The sequence below is a fragment of the Carya illinoinensis genome, chromosome 1 (assembly GCF_018687715.1).
Source record: "Carya illinoinensis cultivar Pawnee chromosome 1, C.illinoinensisPawnee_v1, whole genome shotgun sequence".
NCBI classification, from domain to species: Eukaryota; Viridiplantae; Streptophyta; class Magnoliopsida; order Fagales; family Juglandaceae; genus Carya; species Carya illinoinensis.
This window is the reverse complement of record NC_056752.1, coordinates 11,145,622-11,167,876: the sequence shown is the minus strand read 5'-3', so window position 1 is coordinate 11,167,876 and position 22,255 is coordinate 11,145,622. Positions and strand designations below refer to the sequence as shown.

The 22,255-nt window shown below is 38.9% G+C and overlaps 2 protein-coding genes and 1 pseudogene across 2 annotated transcripts; all 3 read left to right on the top strand.

Annotated features, from left to right (window-relative positions):
• Positions 1–1,040: 1,040 nt before the first annotated feature.
• Positions 1,041–2,041, top strand: LOC122310430 (annotated as a pseudogene).
• Positions 2,042–2,045: 4 nt separating this feature from the next.
• Positions 2,046–2,916, top strand: LOC122310437 (G-box-binding factor-like). The gene has a single exon (XM_043124312.1). It carries the CDS (start codon positions 2,046–2,048, stop codon positions 2,745–2,747), a length of 702 nt encoding a protein of 233 aa, XP_042980246.1. The 3' UTR covers positions 2,748–2,916.
• Positions 2,917–11,407: 8,491 nt separating this feature from the next.
• LOC122310442 (pentatricopeptide repeat-containing protein At3g61520, mitochondrial-like) lies at positions 11,408–14,548 on the top strand. Its single transcript, XM_043124317.1, has 2 exons — positions 11,408–12,989; positions 13,427–14,548. Exons 1-2 carry the CDS (start codon positions 11,537–11,539, stop codon positions 14,317–14,319), a joined length of 2,346 nt encoding a protein of 781 aa, XP_042980251.1. The 5' UTR covers positions 11,408–11,536; the 3' UTR covers positions 14,320–14,548.
• Positions 14,549–22,255: the final 7,707 nt, after the last annotated feature.

Genomic DNA, 22,255 nt, shown 5'->3' with positions numbered 1-22,255 from the left:
AGATTTCACTGATTACTTGAACTGTAGGAAACTTGATTTTTAGGTGGTAGGTTGAGGTGATGGCTCATAGCTAGTTGAGTGTCGGGCGGCCAATGATGGCGTTGTAAAATGAATGAGCCTTTACTACCAGAAAGTCGACCATAACCAAGGCGACGCAAGGTGAGTTGCCTACCAAGACTAACAAGATGATGGTCCCCACCAGCTATACCGTTTCTCCTGAAAAGCCTTGAGCAGCATTGGGGCTGGTTGGAGTTGAGCTGCATCTATCCCCATGAGGGTGAATGCATCCCAGAACAAGATGTCCATCGAGCTTCCATTGTCGATGTGGATTCTTCTGGTGGTGAAGTTGGCAACCTGCATGCTGACCACCAATGCATCGTCGTGCGGATAGAATATCCCTTCCTTGTCAACTTCCCCGAAGGAGATTACAGGAGTGGGCTTGGTTTGGGGAAGCTTCGTAGGTTGGTAGAAGGCTGAGTAAACTTCTCGGTATTGAGCCTCTCTAACGTGGGCTTTCTCTCGAATGAGGTTGCCCCTCCACTGATGAAGCTTCCCGCAATGGTGTAAATCTCCCCTGCAGGGGGAATAGTCTGGTACACCTACTAAAAGGGTGGGGCAGTTGGCACTGTGTGTCTCCTCTTCTCAGGCTCTCCTGCCTCCTGTGTTGGTATTCCCGGGCAAGACTCATCTCTCTGGAATGCCCCTTCCACGGCTACTCTCTTCACTAGGAGGGTGGATACCGCGGTGGACGGTAGCCTATTGGAGGTGATCGGCACTCCCCAGTGTGGTGAGAAGTGGTTCGATGGTGGGTGCAATAGTGACGTTCCCCCGAGGTGTGCCGTTTCTCCTCCTGTGCGACAGTAAACTTCAAACAATCGAACATGTGTTGCATGGCTCTTACAGCGGGCTCATGATTGAGCTGAAATATTGCATGTTTTAGCTATTTAAAACCAATGTATTTTAAATTCTTCATGACACTATTATTGGTTTTAAATGGAAAAATGGTTAAAGTGAATAAATCAAAGTTGTGATTTTAATTGATTAAAAGCATGAATTTCTGCTTGAATTCTACCAACTATTGATTACTGCTCCTAAATCGAATGGTCATGGGAATTTTGGGGGCTCTGATCTTGAGCTTAATTGGATGTTGAGTTGCCGAGTTGGTGGTGATTGGAAGTTTGAGAATTTGTGGTCTAATTGTGCGCTTTGGCATGAGGTTCAGGATCAAGAACTTGGCCTCTGTTACTTCTATACATGCAGAACACTTCACTCGGATCCAGATGCGAAGGTAATCGCACTATCTCCCAAGACCCTAATGGCAACAAACAGATTCATATGTGAGGTATGCAACAAAGGGTTCCAAAGGGAGCAAAACCTACAGCTCCACAGAAGAGGACACAACCTGCCTTGGAAGCTAAAGCAGAAGACTACAAAAGAATTACCAAAAAGAAAGGTCTATCTGTGCCCCGAGCCCACATGCCTCCACCACGACCCTTTGAGGGCTCTCGGCGACCTCACTGGCATCAAAAAGCACTACTCTCGAAAGACGGCGAGAAGAAATGGAAGTGCGAGAAGTGCTCCAAGAGATATGCCGTGCAGTCTGATTGGAAGGCCCATTCCAAAACCTGTGGCACCAGAGAATACAGATGTGACTGTGGCACCCTCTTCTCTAGGCGGGACAGCTTTATAACTCACAGGGCATTTTGTGATGCATTGGCTCGAGAAACTTCAAGACACCCTCCCAGCTTGAGCACTCCGTACACCAGTGAGCGACGAAGCAGCAGGGGTTCTCCAGCAGCAGAACAATTATGTTTCTGCTTCTCAGAATTTTTACCAATGCCCATCACGGCAGCCTTTGCCGAATCAAGGCTTGAATTCAAGTGTAGAAGCTGGGTCTTATCCCATGGGGATGGATCGAATTTTGCCGCAGATGAAGACGGGTGTTGGTAATAATTCAAGTCTTGTCCGGCATAGTAGCTTGCCGGTCGAATCGTCCTCCCACCGGTTTGGCTCATCACTTGAGCTTGCCAAAAACTGCAGCAGAGATGGCTGCCATTGAAAAGTTCTTGCAGTTCCAAGATTCCGTTCCTTGTAAAATTCGAGCTAAGCGTGGCTTTGCCACTCACCCAAGAAGCATTGCCGAGAGGGTGAGAAGAACCCGAATCAGCGAACGGATGAGGAAGCTACAAGATCTTGTCCCTAACATGGACAAGCAAACAAACACATGCAGACAGCATTATTCGGACCCACTCACACGATGCAGCACATGGACAGCAAAAGAAAAACATTCGGACACCATGCAGTGGACACATGCAGGACAGCAACGAACTCACACATGCAATACACATGCAGTTCACATGCAGCACACGGACATCACTCAAACAAAAGAAATGCACATGGACACCAGCTCATACAACATGCAACAGCAGGAACTGCACTCACACATGCACACGTGCAGCAAAGAGATCATTCGGAAGCAGGAAAAACACATGCAGCAGCAGCAAGGAAAAACACATGCACATGCAGACCAGCAAAGCAATCATTCGGACGGAACCAACCTGGAAGTTGCAGACGCTGAACAGCAGCAGAAAGACACTCACATGGACGGACAGCACACACTCGGATATCGTTGGAAAGCAACAGAACCATGCACATGGTCTACGGGGTTCCAGCTCTTTTTTTTTTTTTCTCTTTATCATTTTTTTTGTTATTCTTTTGAGCTAGCTGTAAGCTTACAGACCTCATAAAAACTGGGGGCTTGAAGCTTATTGGGGGTAGCAGTAGTCGGGAGTTTATTTTAAATTTCCTTTCTCTTCGTTAAGACGGGGGCAGTTTTAGTTTAGTTTTTACCTATTTTCCTTCCATTTAGAAGCAGCAGCAGCACCACGGGAGTTTTGAGTTTTTGGACTTGTTTTATTTTCTGTTTAGAAGCTAGTAGCAGCACCACGAGAAGTTTTTGTTTGTGACTTGTTTTATTTTCATTTAGAAGCTAGCGAGAGTTATTGTTGTTTTTGGTTTTTCATTCGGCTACAGTTGAGCAACTAAGTCTTGAAGTTGCACTTGTTTTTCCGTTTGAGTTTTCTTTCCATATATAGCCATAGGGTAACCTTGAGTTTATTTTCTTTCTCTTCCATTTAAGTAGCAGAATTTTCATTTCATTTTCTTTGACTTTTCTTTCTTAATATAGATTGAGCAGTTTTTGTTTTTGCCTACGATGCTTTGTTGTTTTAAGAATTTTTATTAAGTATTAAGAATTGTTTTAGAATTTTATCTCATTAATTGTAATACCTTAATTTCTTTCAAGTATGCTAGTTTGTTTCATAAAATAAAGGAATTGTTTTATAAGTTTTTAATCAAGTATGCTAGTTTAATTTATTGCAAGAAGGTTTGGTAGAGAACTTTTGTTTTTGTTTTTGTTTTAGTTGGGTAATTTATCTGTTGCTTACTTATTTCATGTTATTTATTTTTATTGTTTCATTAAACTTTCATTTTAATAGTGATTACAATTGTTATGGTTTAATTTGAGAATTTGTGATTTGGATACAATGATAAACCCTAGAATATTGGTTTTATGCATTTTCAATTTTCAATACATGTTTTGTCAATTATTTTCTAATCTAGTTTAGTTCTTAATTTAGTTTTATTAATCTCTGAATTTAATCTGTTAGTCATTTACATTCCAATCAGAGAATCAAACATCTAAAAATATGAATCTAGTCCATGACTAGTAACCTCTTCCATCCATTGTACATATCATCCTCTTATTTTCTCTTTGTGAAGTTTTTCACATTTTTCAACAAGTTTAATTTTAAGTAACTTTCCCTGAGGAGACGATCTAGGAATTTATTCCTAATTATTACACGACATCCTCCTGCACTTGGGATAGCATTAGTGCTACTCATTTTTGAGTGAGTCAGCTCATCCTTTCTCGATTCCCGCTATTTACATTCCATCTTCTCCCGAGTGGGGCCTTTGGTCAAGGCCTTTTCCTTCTTGTGTGTTCCCTCCATCTCCTTCTGCTAGGGCGAGGTCAGGGCGAGAAGGGTATTGACGCAAATAGGGAGCACGGTACCCAGGCGGAGACTACTCCTTAAATCGTGTTGTGGGGGGGGGGGGGGGGATGAGGACCTATTCAGCTGCTAGAATCCTTATCAACTCTTATCTATTTATTTCAAACTTTTGTTGCTTAGTTGTTAATTCTTTCTTAAATTATTCCCGCAAGACTCTGTTGCCATATTGGCAATCCCTTCCTAATTTATTTCCTGATTTATAGCACATGTAATCCTTTAAATATGGTATTCATGGAGAAGAAAGGCAGTTGCCAATTTTGATATTGAATTTGAGAATGAAGTGATTTCATTAATAGAGAGACTCCGTTTGCATATTATTCCCTCTTGAACGTCAACGTGAGGTTGGCTCTTGAGGCTTGCACCATTTTTGGCATCAGAGCAAGGTTTTCCTCCTCAAGGAACTCAGTGTTTCATGCCTGTAACTCGCAGTGGTAATTCTTACGATATGGCGAATAACCAAAACCCAAACACTGATTTACCCCAACTACAAGCACAGATCACCCACTCACATCTGTTCTGGAACAAATCAATCAAAGGCTGGATACAATGGAGGAACGTCAAACTCGAGATGAGTTTGGACCTCACAATAAGAGGGTGCGTAGGCCTCCTCCAGAAGATGAAGTAGATGGCAGTGAAGGGAACAAAGAGGATGAGTATTACAGGGAGAGGAACAGGGGATTTGGTGATCATGAAGCTTGCTTTGGGTGGAATGGTCATGAATTTCCTAGGGGACGAGGAGGACGTGGCTTCGACCGTCACCCTCTTGATGAACTAGCCAAGGGAATGAAGGTAGATGTTCCAAATTTTTTTGGAAAACTAGACGACAATGCTTTTGAAGATTGGTTGACGACCATTGAGGATTATTTTGATTGATTCTCTATGTCCAAGGATAGAAAAGTTCGTTATGTCCGTATGAAATTAAAAGGACATGCACAAGCTTGGTGGGGTAAGAACAACTACGCTGTACTCAACGTGCGCCGGTGTCTAATTGGGAAGAAATGAAGGAGTGTCTGAAAGAGAAATATTTGCCTATTGACTACCATCAAATTATGTTTGAAGAGATGCTGCAACAGAGGCAAGGGACATTGATTGTCAACCAGTATACAGACTACTTCCATGAATTGACTGTTCGCAACAAGGTGGTGGAAAACAAGCAACAAACACTAGCTCGTTACCGCACGGGCTTACGTAATGAACTGCAAAAATAGATGCTAATAGCACGGCTCCTAAGTGTTGACGAAGCTTATCAATTGGCCTTACGAGTCGAAAAGCAACTAGAATTTTTCAACAGGAGACGCATGTCATCTACAAATCCCAGGCAGGAACGCGCACCAACACAACCATACCAGAAACCACCTCTGCCCACTGACCAGGTAGACACACCGTGGTGGGTGACCAAAGAGGAAAGGCCAAACTTACTGGTGATGGACCGCAATGCTACAAGTGCAAGGGGTTTGGACATTTTGTTGTAGTATGTCCTATGAGAGAAAAAAAATTGGCCTTCGTATGTGAAAAAAAGAACTTAGAATGCTTGATGCAGTTGAGGGATTTGAGGAAGAGGAATTTGAAGAAAGTGACAGTGAAGATATAAAGCACTTGGGAGCAACTGATCTGCCCAGTTGTGTGATCCACCGAGTTTTGACGGGCACTAAGAAGAAGATCCAAAGTGATGATTCTGATTGGAGACGCACCAACATTTTTCATACTCGTATGGAGCATGGTGATTGTGCGTTAAATGTTATCATTGACAATGGGAGCAGAATGAATGTAGTCTCTAGTTATGCAGTGGAACGTTTGGGTTTAACAGTTGAAAAACACCCCACCCCTTATCAAGTAAGCTGGGTCAATGAAGATAACCCCATCTTGGTAAAGCATCGATGTTTGGTGAAGTTTGCATTGGGAAGAAGCTATACGGATGAAGCCTAGTGTGATGTAGTCCCTATGACCGTTTGTCATTTATTATTAGGTCGGCCTTGGCTCTATGACAGAAAAGTGTTGTATGATGGGTATGCCAATTCTTACTCTTTTAAATTTAATGGCAAGAAATTCGTTTTAGACCCTTAGCAGATTTTTGAGTTTGACATACAACCAAAACAAAAGAAAAAAGAGGTTGTTCCAGTGCTAACCATTCGACAGTTTACTCGAGCTCTAAAAGGAGAACAACTAGTGCTATTGGTAGTGAACCGAGAGGCTAAACAGGATGATGGCATTATCCCCGGCGAATTTACAAAAATGCTGGAGAAGTTCCAGGAAATCATGCCTGATGAGATGCCAAAACAGCTACCACCATTGTGAGAGGTGCAACATGCCATTGATCTAATCCCAGGTTCTTCTCTACCAAACCTACCACATTACTGTATGAGTCCCACGAACAATGAAGAATTGAATCGACAAATCCAGTAGCTGCTTGACAGTGGATTCATCCGAGAAAGTCTTAGCCCTTGTGCTATACCAGTTCTACTTACACCCAAGAAAGACAATACTTGGAGGATGTGCGTCGATAGCCAAGCGATTAACAAAATAACGATGAAGTACCTATTTCCTATTCCTCGACTTGATGACATGCCAGACTTATTGAGTGGAGCATCCATCTTTACAAAAATTGATCTTCGTAGCGGGTATCATCAAATTTGAATCCGTCTTGGAGATGAGTGGAAGACGGCATTCAAGACCAAAGATGGCTTGTTCGAGTGGTTGGTCATGCCTTTCGGACTAACAAACGCACCAAGCACATTTATGCATGTCATGATGCAAGCACTCAAACCTTTCTTGGGCAAATTCGTAGTTGTCTATTTTGATGACATTTTGATTTTCAGCCATTGTTTGTAGGATCATTTAGACCATGTGCAGCAAGTCCTAGAGACATTAAAAAGAGAACAGCTCTATATGAACCGTGGAAAGTGTTCTTTTATGAAGAAGCGGGTGTATTTTTTGGGTTCATTACTTCAGACCAAGGGGTTGAAGCCCATCCTACCAAGGTTCAAGCAATTAGAAGTTGGCCTGCTCCTCGCAATTTTTTTGAAGTGCACAGCTTTCATGGGCTAGCGACATTTTATCGGCGTTTTATGCGGAACTTCAGTACCATCATGGCCCCCATCACTGAGTGTTTGAAGTCAAGAATTTTTATGTGGACTACATCTGCCAATAACGCATTCACTGAGATTAAAACAAAGATGGGAGAAGCTCCCGTTCTGAAGCTCCCGGATTTTTCCAAAATATTTGAAGTTGCATGTGACGCATCGCATGTAGGTGTGGGAGGAGTACTCAGCCAAGAAGGACATCCTATCGCCTTTTATAGTGAGAAACTTAATGAGGCCCGTCGACGGTATTCGGCGTACGATATGGAATTTTATGCTCTGGTTCAAACTCTTAAATTGGCACCCTTACTTAATTCATGGAGAATTTGTTCTCTATACAGACCACGATTCATTAAAACATTTGAATGCTCAAAGTAAGCTAAACACACAGCATGCTCGATGGATGGATTTTCCGCAGCAATTTGACTTTGTCATTAAGCATAAGTCTGAAACTGAAAATAAAGTAACCAATGCCTTAAGCAGGCAGCCACATTTGCTAGTGGTGTCATCAGTTAATACTATGGAATTTGACAGTCTTAAGCAACAATATTCTACAGATGTAGACTTTGGCGTCATTTGGCGTCAGCTCGTGGAAAACACGGACGTAGCTAAAAATGAATTCTCAGTGAAAGATGGCTTTTTATTCCACGACAATCGACTATGTATTCCGTGTGGTTCTTTCAGAGAATTTGTCATTTCAGAGCTTCATGGAGGAGGCTTAGCGGGGCATTTCGGTGTTCATAAAACATTTGCCATGGTCTCCGGCAGATTCTTTTGGCCTCGACTACGTCGCAATGTGCATAAAGTTGTGGCTCGTTGTAAGATTTGTCAAATAAACAAAGGCACCAAATAGCAAGCGGGTCTTTATACCCCTCTTCCAATTCCAGATAGACCTTGGCAACACATTAGTATGGATTTTGTGCTTGGATTACCCAAGACACTACGGCAGCATGATTCCATAATGGTGGTAGTGGATCGCTTCTCAAAGATGGCTCATTTCATTCCATGTCACAAGACTTATGATGCATCCAAAACAGCGCCACTATTTTTACAAGAAGTGATTCGACTGCATGGTGTTCCAGCCTCCATAGTGTTCGACCGGGATGTTAAGTTCATGAGTTATTTTTAGAAAACTTTGTGGGCCAAAATGGGGACAAAGCTATTGTTCTCTAGTGCATTTCATCCTCAAACTGACGGCCAAACCGAAGTAACCAACCGGAGTGTAGGAAACTTATTGAGATGTTTAGTAGCAGACCATGCAACGAGTTGGGGCTTCATGTTACCATCGGCAGAGTTTGCTTTCAATAACTCTGTTAATCGCTCCACTAGTTGCACGCCATTTGAAGTGGTATTTGGCTTTCACCCCCACACTCGTTGGACCTCCACTCTCTAAAATTGCCTTCTAGACCCAGTGAAGCTGCGTTGGATTTCTCTAGTTACATGAAGGACATTCATGAAGAAGTCAAGCGGCATCTGACCCTCAACACCGAAGCATATTCCACCGCTGCAAATACTAGGCAGAAGGACAGGCAATTTCAAGTTGGCGACATGGTTCTTATCTGCTTAAAGCCTGAACGTTTTCCTCCTAGGAGTTTCAATAAGCTACATGCTCAGCGTGCAGGACCTTTTAATGTGGTTAAGAAGCTAGTTCCTAACGCCTACGTCATTGAGTTACCTGCTGACTACGGGATCAGCCCTATTTTCAACATTGAAGATCTCACTCAATTTCATGGTTCGGAAGAAACATTGCCACCAGCCTCTGATCTAAATACCCAACAAGATGCAGTTATTTGCGTTCCCAAGAATACAGCCCCAAGAGACAAAATTGCGTCGATACTCGACCACCAGTTTGTTACTACTTGGCGGGGAGGTTATTACAAGTTTTTAGTACAATGGAAAAATCATCCCCAGTCTGACTCCGTTTGGCTACAAGCTTCGGAGCTCAACTGACTTCACCCAAATTTATTTGCTGCCTATGTTCTTCAAAACTTGCCGAAGTCAAGTTCTCCTGAGTGGCCGGCAATTGATGCAAATAGGGAGCACAGTACCCACGTAGAGACTACTCCTTAAATCGTGTTTTGGGGGGGGGGGGGGGGGGGGATGAGGACCTATTCAGCTGCTAGAATCCTTATCAACTGATCTTATCTATTTATTTCAAACTTTTGTTGCTTAGTTGTTAATTCTTTCTTAAATTATTCCCGCAAGACTCTGTTGCCATATTGGCAATCCCTTCCTAATTTATTTCCTAATTTATAGCACATGTAATCCTTTAAATACGGTATTCATGGAGAAGAAAGGCAGTTGCCTATTTTGATATTGAATTTGATAATGAAGTGATTTCATTAACAGAGAGACTCTGTTTGCATATTATTCCCTCTTGAACGTTAACGTGAGTTGGTTCTTGAGGCTTGCACCAGGTATCCTCTACATTGATGAAGTTATCGGCCTAGTCCATGAACTCTGGAAGGGTGGCATGGGTCTTTTTTGCCAACTTAGCCAGGAACATCGATAGGGGCCAGACCCCTCCAAGCAACGCCGCCAACATGATCTTCTCATCTTGGTCTTCTGTAGTCATCCGCTATTGAACCTGGCCAAGTAAGCCTTCAGGTTCTCATCTTCCTTGTGCTTGATGGTGATGAGGTAAGCGGCCAGGCGTCTTCGTATTCGGCTGGCCATAAAGTGAGTGAGGAACAGGCAAGCCAGCTCGTCAAAGTTCTCGATGGATACAGGTGCCAAGGATCCAAACCACGTTCTCGCAGGTCCCTTCAAGGTCAGCAGGAAGGCCCTGCATGCCACTTCCCCTGGGTACCCATGCAGCATCATGTGGGCCTTGAAGGTCTCGAATCGCTCCACCAAGTCTCGGGTCCTGTCATATGCTTCCATGGGCGGGACTCTAAACTTTGGTGGCAATGGGATCGCCATTACCCACGCGCTATATGGTAGGCTCATGTTGACCAGTAGTTGGTCCACTGAGGATGAGCTGCCCATCTTTCTCTATACCTCCTCATACTTTCCCTGAAGGTTATGCAGGTCCTGCTGCTTGCATTTCCTTTCCTCCTGGGCATTGTCACCCTCCTCCTCTTTTCTTGAATGGTGTTCACTGACACTGGGCTTGTCCTGGTGTACCGAGTCGCGGAAGGTATCCTTAAGGGTTTGGTTTTCCTCCCGAAGGTCCTTCACCTCGTTATTGAGTCTTTCAACGAGCTACTCCGTAACGGCCAACCTTGCTTCTGTGTTGCTTGCCATGCCTTCGTCCTGCTCTCGTGCCAACTAAGAACGGGTCCTCGCAGGCATACAAAGGACGTGCTCGACCGTAAGATTAGTCGAATCTCACATACGCACTTGGGCCGGGACTTCGCTCGAGTTGGATCCTGATAGGAGAGAGGTGTGGCCCGGGAAACCTCCAATGCCAAAGTTAGTATAGAGATCGAAAATGCTTTAAAGAAGAAGAAGACAACATTGGAGTATAATTCACAATAGACTTGAGTTCAACCTCCCTTACCTCATAGTTCTGGGTGACCTTTATACTTGATCTTTTAGGTCAGGTGGGTCATGCCCTGTGTTATGGGGCAGAGGGACGCCTCCCCCTGAAGTCTCCACAGTCATGCTGCATTTAATGAGGCATAGTTTTCTTAGGCATTTAATGTGGAGTGAGTTTCTGGCAGAGTTGCATGGAGCCTTCTCTTCCCGTTTTTCTCGATCATGGTTTCCCGCGTCCTTCTGCAACGTCCCATCTCAACGTTAATGATTACCTCCGACTTGCTTTGGTTTGGAGCTCGCTGACTCGCATGGGTCTAGGACCCCTCCTGGGCCACCAAAGGGGGCATTTTTCGGATCGGGCCGACCTTCCCACTACTCATGGAACCTAATGAAGTAATGAGCCTAAAGCAGTATTATGGGCTATGGGCCCTGACAAAAATACCCTTAACATGGAGTAAGAGACCCACAACTATTATATCCCCTAACATTGAACGACAACACAAATCTTTATAAAACCCTACTCATAAAAAAAATAATCTAAAATAATAGCGAGAAACAAACACTAATTTATCAAAAAAAAAAAAATCCTATTTTATTTCTAAACTAATATACTACTCATACCTAAATTCAAAAGCAACTCAATATTTCCTTCTTGATTTCCATCACTATCACTAAATAAGAGAGATATTTTGGAATGGTATTAAGTACTTGTTGAGTAGCAGTTTTATTTCATCGTGCGTGTAACCATGCTGTGTTGCGTCCCTGCCAAAAGGCCGCGTGCGTGTTGAACCAAAGCATAGCTCCTTTTTTTTTTTTTTTAAATGAAAACCGACCCCAAAGGGCGTGCTGCTCTGTCAAAAACCAAGAAAAGAGCAGTTCAACTGGGCATGAGGGGCGTAGCATCTTCGCATGAACAAAATGAGCGTACCCCTTTCTTCATCCAAACAATCCACAGTCTTCCTCCTCCGCCTCTGTCTGCTCAAACCCCAAACACCCGCAATCCCTTACTATCCCCTCCACCGCCACCTTTCTACCGAACCCAATCGACCACCACAACCACTACCACAAGACAAGGAATCGTTGATAAACGAGGCAGTCCAACTCTTCCAAGCCTTAGAAGATGGGAACTCCAGCTCTGCCCAACTTCACCAGCTCCTCTTTTCCTCTTCTTCTCCTTCCTCTCCTCGTATTTTTCGCCAAATCACTCGTCGATTGACCTCTTCTTCCCAAGCCCTCGAGTTCTTCGACTACATCCGATCAAATTCGCCTTCACAAGAGTTAACATCATTGTCCTCCACGTTCCAGGCCATCTTCGAGCTCCCTAGCCGCGAACCTGATCCGCAGAACAAGCTGTTAGAGCTTTATAAGACGTCCAAGGAGCGGAATATCCCGCTTACAGTTAATGGCGCAACACTTCTTGTTCGTTGCTTGGGAAGGGCCGAATGGGTGGACGAGGCGCTGGCTGTAGTTGACGAGCTAGACCCGTCTCTCAAAAACACGCACTTTTACAATATGGTGGTTGCTATGCTATTCAGATCAGGGCGCATCGTCAAGGCTCTTAACATGCTTAATGAAATGCTTCAACCAGGTGCGGACTGTCCACCTAATGATATTACAGGTGATGTTGTTTTTGCTGCATTGTCGAGAAGGGAGTGGTTTGGAAGAAGTATTAGTGACGAGGAGATTTTTGGGTTGGTGTCAAAATTACTTGAACACGGTGTGTTTCCAGATACCTTTAAACTTACGCAATTGATTACCAAGTTGTGCAGGAATAAGAAGATAGGTCGTGCTTGGGATGTTTTACATGACGTGATGAAGGCTGATGGTACTTTGGAAGCCGCTTCTTGCAATGCACTCTTGACGGGGTTGGGAAGGGTTGGGGATTTTGAAAGGATGCATACGCTCATGACTGAGATGAAAGAGATAGATATTCAACCAAATGTGGTAACTTTTGGGATCCTTATTAATCATATGTGCAAGTCTCGAAGGGTCGATGAGGCACTGGAGGTTTTTGAGAAAATGAAAGGAGTGAGTGATGGGTTGTCTGTTGAACCTGATGTAATCACATATAATACTTTGATTGATGGACTTTGTAAAGTTGGGAGGCAAGAAGAAGGGTTGACTTTGATGCATCAGATGAGATCTGAAAATAAATGCATGCCAGATACTGTTACCTATAATTGCTTGATTGATGGGTTCTGCAAAGCTGGCGAAATTGAGAGGGCACAAGAACTCTTTGATCGGATGAACAAGGAAAGAGTATTTCCTGATGTAATCACCCTTAATACTTTGGTTGATGGTATGTGCAGACTTGGGAGGATCAATAGTGCTGTTCAATTCTTTGATGAAATGCGACGTGAAGGTCTGAAAGGCGATGCTGTGACACTTACAACCTTGATTAAAGCTTTGATTAATGGTAATAATATTGATATAGCAATGGAACTTTTTGAGAAAATGAATGGAGTGAATGACGGGTTGTCTGTTGAACCTGATTTAATCACATATAATACTTTGATTGATGGACTTTGTAAAGTTGGGAGGCAAGAAGAAGGGTTGACTTTGATGCATCAGATGAGATCTGAAAATAAATGTATGCCAGATACTGTTACCTATACTTGCTTGATTGATGGGTTCTGCAAAGCTGGCAAAATTGAGAGGGCACAGGAGCTCTTCGATCAGATGAAAAAGGAAAGAGTATTTCCTGATGTAATCACCCTTAGTACTTTGGTTGGTGGTATGTGCAGAGACATGGGAGGATCAATAGTGCAGTTCAGTTCTTCTATGAAATGCGAAGTGAAGGTCTGAAAGGTGATGCTGTAACGTTTACAATCTTGATTAATGCTTTTTGCAATGCTAACAATATTGATAAAGCAATGGAACTTTTCAATCAAATGTCGAAGGATAGATGCTCCCCAGATGCAATTGTTTTTTATAGATTGATATCTGGTTTGAGCGAAGCTGGAAGGATGGATGATGCCAGCTCTGTCGTATCAATGTTGAAAGAAGCTGGATTCTGCCTTGACATTGTGCGCTACAATGTTCTCATTGGTGGGTTCTGTAGGAAGAACAAATTGGATAAAGCTTATGAGATGCTCGAAGAAATGGAGCAAGCTGGAGTTAAGTCTGATATTGTCACATATAACACCTTGATTTCCCATTTGAGCAAAACTGGAAACTTTGCAACCGCCCATAGAATTATGAGAAATATGATTAAGGAGGGTCTTGTGCCCACAGTTGTCACTTATGGCGCACTTATACACGCATACTGCTTAAATGGCAAAATTAAAAAAGCGATGAAGATTTTCAGAGATATGAGCTCTTCTTCAAAGGTTCCTCCTGACAATGTAATATACAATATTCTAATAGAGTCTCTTTGCAAAAAGAATGAAGTAGAGCTTGCTCTGTCTCTGATGGATGAAATGAAAGTTAAGGGGGTAAGGCCTAATGTTACCACATACAATGCTATGTTCAAGGGTCTGCGAGAGAAAAATTTCTTGGAGAAAGCATTTGACCTCATGGACAGAATGGTTGAAGATTCATGTAATCCTGATTATATAACCATGGAGGTACTTACCGAATGGCTTTCTGCAGTAGGTGAAACGGGAAAGTTGAAAATTTTGGTTCAAAAATTTTTTTCGGGCCAAAACGTGTTCTCGTTGGAACTTCTAATGGGCATCACACAGAAAGACTAGTTGAAGAACCTTTGATTCTCAAGGCTTTGCTTGTGCTAGCACATCGGTGTTGCGGTAAAGGTAGATGATTCCATATCCGTGTTGATGAGTTATATTCAATTGAGTTATTTGTTTGCGGCAAGTTTCAGACTAGACAGCAAAGATAATTTTGCGACACTTATGGTTGTTTGCGTGGTTATAACTGTTTCAAGGATATCATATAAATAATTAAGTTTACTTTTTTCAATCAGATAAAGTTTTTTTGGTAAGTGATGATTTCACATGATATCAGAACTAGATTCTCAGTTAAATATTCAATGTAATTGATCCACTTATTTTGAGAGAATCTAACCCACACATGAGAAGAAGTTTAAGGATATGATATAAATGATTCAATTTAGCTTTTTCCATCCGCTCAAACTTTTGGGTCACGGTGATTTCACAACTAGTTCTCTACTCCACGGGCTGGAGTTGGTGGCCATTTCACCTCATACTCATACTTTAGTCGTCATCCTTTGGCGGTTTGCGTGACTCTAGACTACGTTTTAAAGTTGATTTTCTTCACTAGTATTCTATTCTTTCCTCTGTTTACTCCAAAGCAGATCAAGCCAACGTCATGCCTCATGAACAACTTCTTTCCCCACTTCAATTTTCATCTTTGTTATGCTAAATTCGATATCACTATCAGATTTTTCTTTCTTTCTTTTTTCTCCCTTTGGGTGGTAGTGTGACGCCCCCAAATTCCGTTTGGGATCGGACGGACATTTGAAGCGTCGAGACATGCAACACAAGGTTACCTGCCCCCGTTCATGACATATAAGATGCAATATTCCTAACATGCATCTAACAATATGCAATATTCGCAGCGGATAAATTTTTTGTCTTTAGCAATACTATGCACCAAATTGAAAATATCCCAAATGCTTAAAACATACTTCATACATAAAAATCCATTGAACAACTAAGATCACAACACTAGTCCAAAATGGTTATGATCCAAAAAGTAGTAGAGATGCAACTCAATCGTACAAGTAGTAATTTACGTTAATTACTATATCAACATTTATGTCGCACCGTCACTTAGTCAACTGTGTCTAGTTGATCAGCTCCTGATTCTCCTTCAGGTCCTGTAACAAGATCTACCATTTGGGGGGAATGGTAGTTGAGACTACCAAAGTGAGATTTGATTACAAATCTCAGTAAGTTAACAAAAAACTTCCACACAAGCTAATGATGCATGGATGTCAGTAAAAGCATAAATGCATAATCAAATTCATAAGAAATTAAAGCATAACTTGGAGTACAACATAGCATAATTGACATAACTTAAATTGAAACATGAACTGAACTTGACTTGCAACTTGACTTAGCATGAACTTGCTCTGAAACTTGAATTAACATGAAAATACATACTCCACAGTTGTTGTGGCCCCATGTATTCTACACAAACTTGACTTAACATGAAAAATACATACTCCACAGTTGTTGTGGCCCCATGTATTCTATACAAACTTGACTTAACATGAAAAATACATACTCCACAGTTGTTGTGGCCCCATGTATTCTATGTGTAAATACATACTCCACAGTTGTTGTGGCCCCATGCATTCTACACATCACAATGCAGTTAAATACATACTCCACAGTTGTTGTGGCCCCATGTATTCTACATAAACTTGACTTAACATTAAAAATACATACTCCACAGTTGTTGTGGCCCCATGTATTCTATGTGTAAATACATACTCCACAGTTGTTGTGGCCCCATGTATTCTACACAAACTTGACTTAACATGAAAAATACATATTCCACAGTTGTTGTGGCCCCATGTATTTTACGCATCACATTTGTAGTTAAATACATACTCCACAGTTGTTGTGGCCCCATGTATTCTACACATCATAATGTACTCAAGATGAAATGTGACTGGAATACGAAAGGACTGAAGTCCTGACGTAACATAACGTGACTTGAACATAACTTAGAATACATGACCAACTTGAGATAGAAACATTTCGTAACATGGCATAACATATAATAGACAACATATTTAACATGACATACTTGCAACAGTGAATATTACATGACTTGACTTACATGTAATAGATGACATACTTAGCATGACGTACTTGTAATGTACAGTAATACATAACAGAATATATTATGTAACAGATAAAAATTGATGACAGAATAAATTCTGTATAATAGACAATTACATGATAACTTGACATGGCATGACACATATGATAACATACATACATACACTGTAGTTCTTTTACTTAGCATACATACACAGTAGACTGCTAGTAAGTTAAAAGCTAACTTACCTCGATCTCCGCATTTCTTATAAAACCTCAAGCGCGATCACGAGGAACTGTAATTAGTGATTCTAAAAGTTAGTACTAAATCACTAATAATTTGAAATATGGAAAAATACTAACTTAAAGAGTAAAATTTCCATTTTACTCTCTACATGTGGAAAAATGACCGTTTTACCCATAACTTAAGGATTTTGCATACTAACTCCAAAAGTTTCCAAAATTTACATTCCTCATGTAAATCTTGTCCTAAACTTAAATATCAACTCAGAAAAATTTAAAACTAATCACAACTATTAAAACTCCATAGGGCCGAAATTCTCATATGCTATTTCTATTGATTTTTGTTTCCAACTTGTTTTGATCAACCTCTTGATCTATGACTTATAAATATGTGATCTTCAAACCAAACCATCACATGGTTTAAAAAGATGTCCTAAAACATATATAAGCTTCTAATTCAAGATCACATGGTTAAAAATTAACCAAAACATAAATTTAGCCAAGAACATCCACACTTTGGCTTATCTGAATATCTCTTTGCATAAAATTTCATATCTTTGAAACTAACATCAAATATCTTCAAAATAATAATATGACATGTATATAAGATACTTAGTATCCTCCAATAAAATTATTAAAGTCATTAGAATAGGTTTAGACCACCAAAGAGTTAAACTTTCTCAAAACAGAAACTGTTTTTCCTCTTCCAGTTTCTAAGTTTCTAAATCTAAGAAAATCTTTCATCAAAACCTTTAATCATGCAAAAATCCTCAACCAATAGTCATATATACATGTTAACAATACTCCATAAAAATTTCGGACCAATATCTATCCATTAGCTTGGTCAAAAACTCCAAACCATAACATACTCTCCAGATTCACGCCCAGAATGACCTTTCCATGGTTAAAAATACTTTTGACCGACCAAATGACCATGGAATGATACGAAAAATACATCTACGGAAACTATACTCAAAGAGGAACAACTTATATGAAGGAGACTTTATGATAAAACACTTACAAAAGCTTCGAAATGGGTGTGCAAAAGAACTCCTAAAAGCTGTCCGAGAGAGAGTGTTTGGTATTCTTTCAATGGAAAGCATAAATGAAGATAATTTCGTGGGGAGGGGTGGCTGGAGATACTTGTGGATAAGATATGGAAGAGATGAGGCTGGAGTGAGAGTTAAGTGTAGGACTCTCTTACCCAAAGTGAGAGTTAAGTGTAGGACTCTCTTACCGGAGTGAGAGTGGAGTGTAGGACTCTCTTACCTAATAATATCTACAAAAATCAACTCAAGATATTTTTATCCAATAATATCCACGAAATTAGTTTAAAATATTTTCTAAATGTGGAGTAGACTTGGAAGAGTAAGGTGGTTAAAATCTTTCCATGTGTATTTTAAATCTATGTTCTTAAGATATTTTCCAAATGTGTATTTTGCTTAGGTGTCATGATCTCACACCTTGATTTCCTTCACAATTCCATCTAATGGTTTCTCTTTGTACTAAGTATCTAATACTATTTATTATGTGTGGTTAAGATCTTGCCAAGTATCCAAATAAAATTTCGCTAACCTAATTTGGACATTTCACACTGTGATTTTGAAAACACAGCGTTTAGTACGTTTACCGAGATTACTATTCACTCCAAAAATAAACGTAATAAACTTAGTACTGAAAAATCCTAAATATTCAATTAAGCCTAGTGGTGTAGACTATAATGTATTCCGACACTTCTAACTATCTCAAATAATTAAAATCGCATTTCTGGCACCATAGTGAGTGATAACACTAACTATGTTGACAGGCTAAAACCTATGCGATTAGTCGATTCGTGTAAACTTACGAAATTTTCACGAGGTTCTTAAGGTCAAAAGAAATTCCACAATTGAATTTCTAGCGGGCTGTTACAGGTAGGGGAAAAAATGATCCAAGTCTATGGTATTTAACATATTGGCACAAACCCCTAGGGGTTGGGTTGGCTCTAGGGGCCATTGGTTTGAGAGATTTTTCTCTTAAATTATCTGATATACACTTGCGTAAAACTCCTTACCGATGGCCTGTGCACTCTTAGGATATGTCGGGACACTATTCCTGGCGACCCGTAGCCAAATTAAAAAAAAAAAAATGTACTGGCACACGTTGACATCGAGATTTACTAGCTGTTGGCATATCATAAAGAGCCAAATTCCTTTTTATTCTTATTTATTTCAATTTATTTTGCTCCCTCAATTTGATGCTTTGTTTGTAAGAAGTTGGCTTGAAGGTTTTACTGGAAAAACCACTTTTGCATATTTTCTTTCTTGACTATTTTATTTTTAAGCTATTCCCAGGATATGTCAGGACGTTGTTCCTAGACACCCGGTGCAAAATCAAAAAAAAAAAAAAAAATTAATGTATTAGCACATGTTGACAACAAGATTTACTAGTTGTTGGCACATCGTAAAGAGCCAAATTCCATTTTATTCTTCTATATTTATTTCATTTTAATTTGTTTCTTCAACCTCCAGGTCTAAGGTTCGAATCCTCTTTGGGTGAAAACAATTTCTAGAGGACATCGGATTAGGAGAATTTTCCCTTGAATTAATCGTGGTGCAATTGCAGGAAACTTCTTATTGAGGGCCTGTGCATCATCGGGATTAATCAGAAATCTATTATCGGATACCCGGTGCTAATTAAAAAAATTATTATTTTGCTCCCTCCATCTAATGATGTTATGTTTGTAACAAGTCGGTTTGAAGGTTTCACTAGGAAAACCACATTTGCATATTTTCTTTACTGGCTTTTTTTATTTATATGTTAATTTGTGTGTTAGTGAAATAGATGTTTAAGGACTTTTTATATTTTCTATCTGAAATGTCTTTCTAATCCTTTTAACAATAGGGATAGAGATTTATTTTGTCTTTTTCAAATGGCTTAATATCTCTTTCTAATCCTTTTAAGGTATTATTTTTAATATCTTCTTATGGTTATCAATTAAGAGGGAGAGAACATGCTTTCAATAGCTCATTTTGTCATTTTCATCCGAACATATGTACAAATTGGAAGCATTTGTCCCTTTTATCTTAATGAAAAAATACAGTCGAGAAAAAGAATATATGTATTAGTAGCAAACTTTTCTATGAATTACCTAAAGTGTATTTACGGGAAATTGTTGTTGAGGACTTGTGCACTCTCGGATTAGTCCCATCGGATGTCAATTAAAAAAATATACATATAAATGTAGTGTGATCTAAGGGTTCCAAAACTAGTAATGAACATTCAAATGGACTGTTCTTACTAAGATAACAAAAGATATAGAAAAAAAAAAAAAAAACAACAAAAGTTTATACCAAACTATTAAAACTATTAAAGTTATAATGTGCACCTTCCATTTTATTGTTATCGGGTGTGCAATAAGTCAATATTAATAATTTAGGCTGTAAATTGTTAAATTATGATAAGCTGAGTGTGCAAAGTGCAAAGTACATATTATATTCTTTTCTAACAGAAAATTAGAAGAAATTGACTCCTTAATATAAGCTAATGATTAATAGATGTGTTACTTGTTTTACTTTAAGACAATATATTCTCTAAAGAAAACTTTATCTGTTAATTTTTTTAATAAAAATCCAATGCTAACAACTTTTGTGATTAAAAAAAAATACTAAAATATGATGAATAATTAGTTTATGTTAAGATTGTAAGCTAGGCCTTTGATGCTTGCTGCTACAACAAATCCTTGATATAATTACGCAATGGACACAAAGCAACCACTAGAATATTGCATCCTACACGTGGATTTTCTAGCTAGAGTCATGGAAAGTAGCAAATTTTTTTATTGATCCAGATTTTTTATATGGTTAGTTTAAAAGTAAAAATAGATTTTTTAATAAAGATTAATGTTAAATACAGTCTTAGTTAAATATTAAAGTGTTGCTCACTCTATTTGAAGAAAAATAGGGTCCACCATTAAAAAATAATTTTTTTCATATATATATATATATATATAAATTTGAGATTTATTCACTTTTTAAAAAGGGCTTTGCTACATACAGTCGGCAAATGCAGTCGGCGTGCAGTCGGCTGTACGGAATGAATAAAAAAAATTATAAAAAAATTTTTTTATATTCAAGGGGACCTACATGAATAAAAAAAAGTTATAAAAATATTTTTTTTCATGTAGATCTCATATTAATTCACTTTTTTACAGCCAACTGCACGCCGACTGCATCTATCGACTGCAAAAAGTATTTCTCTTTTAAAAAAGATTGCGTAATATTTGCATAGCAACAAATATCATTTCTCTTAAATAAGAGAAATATAGATTTAAAGTACACTTTGTCAAATGTCTCACGAACCTACAAAATGACAACAATTACTAAATGCTAACACCAAAAGGGAAAACATTCAATAATTGTTAGCCTCGTTTGGTTATACATATTAGATTAAATAAAAGTTGAAAGTTAAAGAAAATATATAATTTTTTAATATTATTTTTATTTTAAGATTTGAAAAAATTGAATTATTTATTATATTTATATGAAAATTTAAAAAAATTATAATGATTATATGAAATGAGATAGCTTGAACTGTACAATCAAACCAGACTATATATATATATATATATATGTTTGATTGTTCTTTAACATAATGTGAAGGTAGGAAACAAAATGAGACGTTTTAGCAAAGATGCCACATCTTGTTTTTGACACAAGAAAATCTGCCGACTGCTATTATTTTTTGGTGGATAGGACATCGTTGACATTCATGCTTAATTAGTTACTTGAATTCTTACATCCCGCCCTACTTAGTTCTAAACACATTCATTTTTCTCTTATCATTATGTTCCAAATATGGGCTATTTTTACCCTTTCTAATTTTCTTTTTCTTTTTTTATTAAAAGGAAAAAAACTGTGTATATTACATTATATAAAGCTGCTTTTTTTTTTTTTTTTTTTTTTTAATTTGGTCGAAGAAAGTTTTTCTAATCAATATCATGCTAAATTGTCACTTCACTTGTAAACATGAGAAAGAGAGAGATGTTTTCTTTCAATCTCTGAAAATTATTGTCGTTGTTAATCTAACACAATTAATCATATTGAAAAGCATGCCTTTTTTTCCATCATATATATATTCAAATAATACTTAGAAAATTTAATATATTAGTCCAAGGAGGTGTGTTTGGTTGTTAAAATCAATTCAACTCAACTCATCTCAAGTCAATCATTTATGAGATACGCTACTTTTTCAATTTTTCATAAAAAAAAAATTAATACTTTTTCAACCTACTTCATACATTCAAACATATATTTTAACCTATTAATACTATGCACAAATAAATAATCGGAAATCACTTCAGCATTCAAACGTAGACCCAAATCCATCACTCATGGTTTTTTTTTTTTTTTCTTGGGCCAAACCCTCTCAAATCTTTTAACAATTCAAACAAATAGAGTGATAACCGAATGTAAATCTGGATATCCGGGCTGTAACTTGATATCCGGATTTATTATCTTTTTTGTTTTTAAAAAGAAAAAGACTTTTTAAGACTTTGAAAAATATTTTTATAGCACTTTTTTTTATAAAAAAAAAAAAATTGAATATCATGTTTAATATCCAGATTTTTTTAAAAAAATATTTTAAACACTTTTTA

What these genes read in the sequence shown, in the direction of transcription:
- LOC122310437 (XM_043124312.1), top strand. Translation starts at nt 2,046, where the DNA reads ATGGCTGCCATTGAAAAGTTCTTGCAGTTCCAAGATTCCGTTCCTTGT.
- LOC122310442 (XM_043124317.1), top strand. Translation starts at nt 11,537, where the DNA reads ATGAACAAAATGAGCGTACCCCTTTCTTCATCCAAACAATCCACAGTC. An exon ending in TGATGAAATGCGACGTGAAG is followed by an intron (nt 12,990 to 13,426) that starts GTCTGAAAGGCG and finishes TGCGAAGTGAAG; the next exon opens with GTCTGAAAGGTGATGCTGTA.